This window comes from Agelaius tricolor, unplaced genomic scaffold (genome assembly GCF_023055355.1).
Source record: "Agelaius tricolor isolate 1412-34295 unplaced genomic scaffold, bAgeTri1.0.p SCAF_18, whole genome shotgun sequence".
Classification (NCBI taxonomy): domain Eukaryota; kingdom Metazoa; phylum Chordata; class Aves; order Passeriformes; family Icteridae; genus Agelaius; species Agelaius tricolor.
The window spans coordinates 13,580,491-13,589,708 of record NW_027269278.1 but is presented as its reverse complement, the minus strand read 5'-3'; the positions used below and the strand labels follow the sequence as shown (position 1 = coordinate 13,589,708).

The following is a 9,218-nucleotide window of genomic DNA, read 5'->3' as shown; positions in this document are numbered from 1 at the left end:
GGGAGGCTCCAGAAGGGGTTAAAAAAACCCCAAACAACAAACCCAAAACCCCAAAGCCCGACCGCCCCCACCCCAAACCCTACAGCCGCCTCCGCCACCGGAGCCGCGCTCCCCGCAGCCCGCCGCGCCCGCCCGGCGGGGAGCGCCTCCCGCCCGGCCATGGAGCGCTGCTGAGCGGCCCCCGGGGCCAGCCGAGCGGATCATGAACCTGGTGGGGGGCTACCAGCATCACCACCACCACCACCATCACCACCACATGCTGCACGACCCTTTCCTCTTCGGGCCGGCGGCGCGGTGCCACCAGGAGCGCGCCTACTTCCCCGGCTGGGTGCTCAACCCGGCCGAGGCGACCCCCGAGCTCGCCGGGCAGAGCCCGAACTACGGCCCCGCCGAGTACGGCCCGGCCGGCCCGGGGCGGCTGGAGGCTCTCAGCGGCCGCCTGGGACGGCGAAAAGGTGTCGGGGGACCCAAGAAGGAGCGGCGGAGGACGGAGAGCATCAACAGCGCCTTCGCTGAGCTCCGCGAGTGCATCCCCAACGTGCCCGCCGACACCAAGCTCTCCAAGATCAAGACCCTGCGCCTGGCCACCAGCTACATCGCCTACCTGATGGAGGTGCTGGCCAAGGACAGCCAGCCCGGGGACACCGAGGGCTTCAAAGCCGAACTCAAGAAGGCTGACGGCAGGGAGAACAAGAGGAAAAGGGAGACGGTAAGAGGCGGATCGGGACCCGCGTCCCGGCTCTCCGTGGGCCAGGAGCGGGCGGGAAAAACCCCGGGGCTGGGGGAAAAAATCCTCTAAACTCTCCCGGCCTCGCGGAAGCCTTTTTTTCCCAACAATAATAATAATAGTAATAACAAATCTGTGAAGGAAAACTCGTGGAAAAATAGCCCGACGGGCCGGATGGGCTTCCGAGCCCTTTGCACGAGGGGTCAGCCCGCGGGTCCGGGGCTGGAGCCTCCCCCGCTCTGCCCTTCGCCTCTCCCGGGAGCTCTCCCAGGAGCGATTCGGAGCCAGGGCGGCCGCTTCTCCCCGTGCTGCAGCGGGCGGGTGCGGGGTGGGGACCTCTAAAGCCCCTCTTTGTCCTCGGGCTGCCAAAGCCGCTCGGAGCTGCGGGGCCCGGGACCCCGCTCCGTTCCTGACCGCTCCTTTCTCCCTCCTCTCCTCTCCCCATCTCCTCTCCCGCAGCAGCCCGAGGTTTATTCGCAACCTCTGGGTCACGGCGAGAAGAAGCTGAAGGGCCGGACGGGTTGGCCCCAGCAGGTCTGGGCTCTGGAACTGAACCCCTGAGAGCTGCCCCGCCCGCCCCTCCATGTGCAATGTCGGAGAGAGCCCAGCCCGGCCCCGGAGCCCATCCAGGCGCAGGACTCGGGGAGCAGGCCCGGCTGCCCCCCGCCCGGACGGATGCTCTCCGAGCTTTGCGGGCTCGCTCCTGCCCGCCTCGAAGGCAGCGGGGACCAGCCGGGCCCTTTCCCCCCGTCCCCTTCCCGCATTTGCAGTAATCGTTGCTCCCTCCCGCTGCCAGCAGCGACCGGCGGCTCCCGCCCCGCCGGGCCGGACTGGACGGTTCGATTCGTTTGCTGTTGTAAATACGAGCCCCCGACCCCCTGTCCCCGTCCGCTGCCTGACCGACGTGTGGCTGCGGTGAAACTACCTAGAGGTGCATTTGGGAACACTCCTGTGCCGGGTTTTCTACCTCAGATCTGCATGACCACTTCCCGAGGGACCGAGCGCGCCACACCACGTATTTAAAACTGAATAGCTAAAAAAAAATTTAATAAAATAAAATGTAAACTTTATGCAAACGGCCTCGGGTCCGAGCCCTCTGCTTTCCCTTGCTCCGGCAATCGCGCCGCTCTGGCCGGGTCCCCTGCACTGCCCACAGGGATGCTGCGGGATTAAAGACATCCCTGAAGTCGGTACTCTCCTGTGGGGCCGATCCATGCCAGGGAATTCCTTCCTGGGGAGCCCGGGATCCTTTGAGACTTGTTTACGCCGTCCTTGCTCACCGCGGGAGCTGATGGAGCTCTGCACCCGCCATCTCCTCCAGGGCACGGACTCTGCCCCTGCCCTACCACCCCTTCCCTTCCTTTCCCTTCCCGCCTCAGGAGCCCAGCTAGAGGTTCTGGACTCGTACTTGGCTTGGGGAAGGATGGCAGGATCAGGCCTTTCCAGCGTCTGATGGCACCAGGGAGCTGTGGAGCCCCAGGTTTTGTTGCTGCCACGCAGAGAGCCGGGGCTCGGCTCCTCTGTCGTGCCGGGGCAGCGCACCCGGCTCTGGCACCGGCAGCACTTTCTGACAGGGATCCCCTGTTCGGCGCTGCCCCGGCCACATTTCGAAGGAGCAGCGTCCCCTCCTCGCCATCCGAGCACGATGGATGTCACCAGCCTCAGACACAGCAACGCTCACGCAGCCCGAATTCTGTCACCACTCAGGCATAAATCCTTAATAATCCTTTATAATTAAAGCCAAATCCTCACCACTGTGCACACACGATGCTCTCACCAAAGAGTTCCGAGACGTGCGTGCATGGGCTCAGAGCCTGATCCTGCCTTCCCAGCCTGGCCACGCCGCCGTTCCCAGAGACACCGGGATAAACCCTGACACTCGGGACGCTGCTTGGGGCAAAGAAAAACAGCACGAGAAAATGTGCACATTATTCTAGGGCTAATCTGAGGGGTCACGGCAGAGACATTTACATTTTCTGTTTGAAACCAAGTTTTTGATTGCGACTGAAGGTATAGAAATAATGATGCAACGTCTGTAAAATACTGACACGATTAATCTGCACACACCAAGAATATTCCAGTTCACCCATCGGGAAGGAGCTTGGGTTTTATAGCCACTTTGTGCATGTGTACAAGTACAGATGGAGGGACACACAAACATTGGGGGGTACAGCCAGTGTAATTAACTCTCGACGAAGAAGAATCTGGCTGCCTAAATCAGCCTTCCCTCGCTCCGGAGCCGCTGCACGGCTGCCTTCCCTGCCCCTGATCTATTTTCTGATCCCTTTGAGCGAGGCTGAGATGAAAATTGACTGCCAGAGAAGAGCAGTGCCCGCCCGCAGTGGTACTTTTTGTTTGAGCTATAAGAGGTTTAGCATGATAACACTTCCATGAGTGAAGTAGAGTAGGGCACTCCTAAACCCGAATGCATTCAAGGGGAAAAAAAAAAAAGAAAACGTACAGAAAGTCAGCCTCAACGATCCTATTTTATGTCTAAGTTTCACAGTCTCCTAAAGGCTGGGTTTTTAGGGGAAAGCTCCCAAGCTGTCACTAACACTACAATCCGGCGCCCCATAAATGTGTCCGCAGCCCTGTTCATATGTGCCAGCCGCTATCCGTGTATCCATCCAGCGCCAATCGGGGCTGCCCTTCGGCAGCGATGAGGGAAAGGGTTAAAAAGAGACTCGGGACTCGCTCTGCTGTGAGGCAAAGGTGACTCTGCCCAGGACTCGTGTCCCCGGTGCCGGCACACCACGGTACATCACTTTCAGCCTGCGCGCCTTTCACCCCGCCAGAAACCTCCGCTGGTTTTTACCTCGTGTGTTTCCAATTTTGCTTCTGGGAAGGGGCGCCCTGCACAGCCAGGGCAATGTTCTGCCTGCATCCGCAGGAGTTTTTCTCTTCTTACAAGAGGTCTCTGGTGGTGGTACCTGCTGGCTGCAAACTGCTGGGGAAGGTGTCCCCAGTGCCAGCCTCCCCTGCTCCTCGGGATTTTGCAAGTGAAAGCGCTCTCCGTTTCCACGGCTGCAGAGGATTTCCCTGCCCAGCAAAAGGGTTTTCCTGTGAGGTAGTGGCTCAGCGTTTGGGGGGAGAGAGGGGGGAAAAAAACCACTAAACATTTCCTACAGCCTCGGGCTTCCCCGCTCCCCAGAACGCTTTGGAAGGGCTGCGTTTGCCAGCAGCGAGCTCCGTCCCAGCTCCGCACCGGAGCTCAGCCACTCCGGGGCGGGGAAAGGGAGCCGAAATTCCAGCTCAGCGCCTGTTCCAGCCTCGGATGGGGTCACCCCTTCACCCCCAAAGGGAGAGGAGCCGCAGGGGATGGGAACCTTGCACAGGGACAGCCTCCCTTCCTCCGGCAGCGAGCCACGGCTGGGAGCGGCGTCCCGGCGGCGCTCGGCAGAGCTCCCGGCACCAGAACTCGCTGGAAGAGCGGTTTGGCCACCAGCTTTGAGATTTTGGCTGTCGAAGTGCCCAGCTCATCGGTCAGGGGACATGGCCCTGCACATACCTTCGGCTCGACCCTGCCGTGAACTTGATGCCGTTGGGAAGCAGCCGGCCCGGGGCCCGGGCAGAGGAACACGCACGCAGGGACCGCTTGGCCCCGGGGCAGCGCCTGACGTGCCAGGTTCCTGCCCTGGAATCCAGCCAGGACACTGCAGGGGACACTGCTGCCAGCCCTGCTTGGCCCCTGGCTCCCTGTCCGGCCGTGGGGGCAATGATGTGGGCAAGGAGGCTGTCGGGTGCTTGCCACCCCTCGCTCTGCGCTCCTGGTTTGGCATGCAAAGGAATGGCTCAGTTTTTGATTTTTTTTCCCCCCCTCCTTTCCTGCCAAGCCCAGACCCCGCTTCTTGTTGTTGTAGGTATTTATGGGCCTGTTTATCTGATCTCGGGGGAGCCTATTCTTATCTCAGAAGCAGCAAGGGAAGGGTTACACTGGACAGCTCGGTAGACAGGATGGAGCCAAATAAAATACCAATCTGACAAAAAAAAAAAAAAAAAAAAAAAAAAAAGGGAAGGGGGGGAAGAAAGAAACACCCAGACCCAGCCACCCCGACCGATCGCCCATGAGCACTGTCCAGGCTGCAGGCAGGATTTGCCAGCTCCCAAAACAGCTGCTGGTTTTGGGCAGACATCACAACCCTGGGCAAAAAAATTCCCAGGGACAGAGCAGAGGAGAAGACAGGGTAATGACACTGAAAGATGGGGGAAAAAAATTTTTTTAGAAGTTTCAGGTCGGTTGCTATGGCGGTTCAGCCGTGATGCTGCTGTCCCGTGTTTCTCGGGGCTCGCACGGAAATGTCCCAGCCTGGGATGAGAGGCACAGCCGGTCCCCAGCCCGGGCAGGGACTCGCTCGAGGTCGTCCCGAAGGTCACGGCCAGGGCCAGGGCTGCTGCCTCCCGTCACGGGGCCCCTCTGGGCTGGCCCAGCCGGTGACACAGGGCTGGGGGAGGCGGGGGACAGGGCAGCCCCCACCCCGGACAGCAGCGAGCCCAAAGTGCAGCGGGGATAGGGGGGGATTGGGCGGGATGGGATGGGATAGGATGGGGCTGGATGGGATGGGGCTGGATGGGATGTCCCCTCCTGCCTTGGCAAGCAGGGCAGCAAGTACAGCCTCATGCCAGGGGTACCCCCAGTCCTTGCCCCCTCCCCGCCCCACGCCCCCCTAATTACCGCTCTTAAGGAAGCGCCTGGGAGTTGTGGCCATTTAAGGTAGCCCAGCCCCTCTGAGTAAGGGTAATTGGGCCATAATTTGTTTTCGGTGTCAAGATGGCGTCAAAGATAAGACAAAAATCTCCAGGTTTGGGGGCTAAAGAGACAGGAGAAATCCTGACCCGGGGCCGACCTCGGAGGAATGGCCACAAGCCCCAGTGAGTCACATGGCAGGTGAAAGATTTACTGCCAGGGGAGCTTTTTGATCCTCTCCCAGCACTTGGAGCCTCTCAGGCCAGTTGCTGGCTGCTAAGTCAGGCTGTCTCCTGGGAGCCCTGCTCAGGTGGGAAGGTTTTCTGCCAGCCGAGCCCCGCCCAGCTGCAAAGTTCATGACATTCAATAGTTCTTCCTCAAATCCCCACGCTCCTGGAGTCACATGATGCCCAGACCCATCTAAAGGGATGATGCATTTCTAACCCTTACCTGTAGGAATGATGCACGGGAAGACTCTGCAGCCAAAGGTAGATGAACACTGACTTTTTTTTTTTTTTTTTTTACTTTCTTGCTTTTATTTTCTAAACCAAATCCAAACTCTCTGGGTTTTCACCCCTGTGGCAGTTCCTGCTTGGCTCTGCTTGCACTCAGCTCTGCCCAGGGTAAATTATTCCATGCAGCTGCCTTTGTTGGGAAAAGACCAAGAGTCCTGCACCTTCGGCAAACCTTTAAACAGTGGACAAACCCATCATCCATCCCACGTCCCTACCTCTCCAAAGCCAGCCTGCATTGCTCCTTTACTCCATGAAGGCTCTTTCTCCAGTGCAGAGGACTGGGAGACCTACAGCTTTCTGCAGAATTACCTGTTCTTGTCCTGCTCAGAGGTGGAGCAATCCCCACAGCAAACACCTTCTCTGGCAATTTCCCAGTGATCTGCCACAACTGCAATTTCCCAGTGATCTGCCACAACATCTCAGCCTCAGGTGAGGGTGGGTGCTGTGGGGTGGCACAGCAGCCCACCTGTGTCTCATGCAGCAGCTGGATTTAAGGCCCAGGGTGGAAGGAGTGGCAGAGGACCAGAGCTGTACAGCTCAGGGGGTGGAACCATGCAGGCACTGTGCTCAGCAGCACTCAGTGCCACAGCCCTGTGATGCTGGATGAGCTCTGTCTCTCCTGGTTACTCCAAAGCTGAAGTGCAGTAACAAACCTGGAGGTGCTGCAGCTCCAGGAGCCCTGGAGCTGATCAGAGGGGCCAAGGAGTCACATGGAGCTGCTGGAACACGAGTGGGGAGCACAGGCTGGGAGGATGATGTGCTCACCTAGGAGCAGAGGGGTTGCTGAGATATAGCACAGGCTTGGAGCCTTGCTGAGCCCTTGTGACAGATCCCCAAGGCAGGGAAGGCCCTTCCTGCTGTTTCCTTTCCCCCTGATTCTTCTTTTGTGTGAGGAATTCAGGTCCTGACCACCCTGAAAGACTTTACAGTAACCAGAGAAGTAAGGGAATTTATGGCATCACTGGCAGCTGAAGGCTGAGGGATTGAGAGGAAAAGCATTTTTTTCCCCCCTCAAACTGCAACTACCTTGACAAAATTGTCATGGCCTGTGACTGACCTGCAGGAGCAGCTGAGGGGAGAGCAGGGGCCAGAGCAGGCTGGTTTGCCTGCCATGGCCAGGAGCTCCTCCCAAACTGAGATGGGAGGGATTTATGAGTTTGAGTTTGGAACCCTGAAACTCCCTCTGCTCACCTGGGTTCCTCCCAGGCCACAGCTGCTGGGCTGGGGGCAGGAGCTGAGAATCCAGACAGCAAAGTCAGGTGCAAAGGAGCTGGATCCAACAGGCTCTGCCCACACAGGTGTCAGGGCCAGGAAGACACGGGGCTTGTGGGGTGCCCATAGCTGCCCTCTGGCAGTCCATGGCAGTGGTAGGAGAAGCAGCAGAGCCAGCTCAGCTACCTGAGAGTTCCCTCTTCCCCACAGCACCAAGGTACTCCTGCTGAAGGTGCTGGGGTGCTTCCTGCAACAGGTAAAGGGAGCAGATCTTGGAGAAAGTGCAAAAGACAATTAAGTAAAAGCACACTGGGGGGTTTTCAGGTGCTTAGGGAAGAAGCCAGCACTGCCTGCAAGGGTAAGAGATGTAAAATGGACCCCAGCTCCTGGCAAAGTGAGACTGAATGCTGGTGGAGCCGTGTAGTTATTCCTTATTGGATAGAGAATTTTTTTAAAAAAGCAGGAAAAGAAAAAAAGAAAGCAAGCCCTGAGTTTCTTCCCCCCACACTCCTCCTGCACAGCCACATCTCTAAGACACAAAACCATTAAATCCACATTCACATTTTTCCCTGGTCCTCTGTGCTGCCCTTTCTGCCGGGGAGCAGGGAAGCAATGCCTGGTTTCCATCAAGGCTGCGAGGAGGCCGCGGGACGGCTCACGCAGAGGATCGGACGTGTTCAATTTCAATGTCCAACCAGGAAAAAAACCCTCAAAAACCCAAACAAACCGTTTTTATGATCTCCACATCCCAGCACAGCATCATCCCGCTTCCGCTCTCTGACAGGCACAGCCAGCTCCTGCCAAGGAGGCGCCTTGGGGATGGGGACACGGCCCCGGTGCCCCCGCGGCTGCCCTGGGCTCGGAGGGGCAGCGATTCCTCCTCTGCCTCGCTGAGTGAACACTGCCCTCGCACGGCAGCCGGGGGTGCAGAGAGGGATGTGCTGCTCCCGGCCGCCAGATCAATCTGCTGGCTCCTTTGTCTGGCAGTGAGAATATCTTAAAAACACTGAGCAGATTCCGCCTTGGTTTCGAGGTTGAAATCTTCTGTGGGTTTCTTGGCAGGGAGCAAACCTGGGATTAAGCAGCATTATTCATTAGTCTATACAAATAACAGAGTAACTGGCAGTTTATTTCTGTCACAAGTTTGCATTACACCCTCTTGTACTAAAGTCAGCACCTGCACAACAGGTTGCTGCTTACAGCTGTCCTCCTTTAGCCCTGCTGCCTCTCCTCTCACTGTGCTGGCAGAAGAGCCCCCAGTCATCAATTTGAGAATGCAAATGACACAGTTTTCCCCTTCACCGGGTTAGACTCTCCCCTGACACCTCCTAATAAACCCTTGACAGACACAGGCTGTGTGACGTGATCATGGTGCCCACCTGTGTCACCTCTGGTCTTGCCTTCCTCACCTGAGAGCTCCCCGAGGCAGGGACAACCTCCTGTGGCAGAGCAGCATGTTCCAAAATGATCCTGCTTCGTTAAGGCCTCCAGACACCTCCACAAAGGCAGGCACTGGGGACACACAAACAGGATCTGTTTTGGGTGTAAAGCTTTGGACATCTGATCATCCTCCTCTGTGAGAACCCAAGTGTGTGAAACGCTTCACTACAACCTCTTCTGGTTAAAAATCAAGGCTAAAAGCACAACTCAAACAGTGCCAGCAGAGCCTTTAAAAACACCATGACAGATTCAGACAAACAAATACTCAAGTCCCAGTTTTTTTCACTTGCTTCCTCAGTGCGGCAAAAAAAGTGTAAGGGTGATGGTCAGGAGGAATATCAGAAAAAGAAATGAAACAAAGCATTCCATGGCAAAGGATCTTGAATGCTGGGATGGTCCATGTCATTACTGCTCTGGAGCAGTGCCCACCTTGTCAGCTGGGCATGCAGCTTTGACTCTGCACAACAGGAACTGTAAATCATGCATGAAACAAAGCCAAGGATGTGCCTGAGAAAGGAGCAGAAGCACAGGGCTGAACTAGACATAAAGAAGATTCAATAGGAAACATGAATCAAATGAGAAGCTGCACTTGAGAGACTCCTCATGATACAGGAGGGGAGGAATTCCTATCACAGAAACA

At 57.1% G+C, this 9,218-nt stretch overlaps 1 protein-coding gene across 1 annotated transcript; it reads left to right on the top strand.

The window, feature by feature from the left end:
- The first annotated feature begins 202 nt into the window (after positions 1-202).
- HAND1 (heart and neural crest derivatives expressed 1) lies at positions 203-1,288 on the top strand. The gene is made up of 2 exons (XM_071443747.1): positions 203-709; positions 1,187-1,288. The coding sequence occupies exons 1-2, from the start codon at positions 203-205 to the stop codon at positions 1,286-1,288; spliced, it is 609 nt and encodes a 202-aa protein (XP_071299848.1).
- Positions 1,289-9,218: the final 7,930 nt, after the last annotated feature.

What these genes read in the sequence shown, in the direction of transcription:
- HAND1 (XM_071443747.1), top strand. Translation starts at nt 203, where the DNA reads ATGAACCTGGTGGGGGGCTACCAGCATCACCACCACCACCACCATCAC. An exon ending in ACAAGAGGAAAAGGGAGACG is followed by an intron (nt 710 to 1,186) that starts GTAAGAGGCGGA and finishes CCTCTCCCGCAG; the next exon opens with CAGCCCGAGGTTTATTCGCA.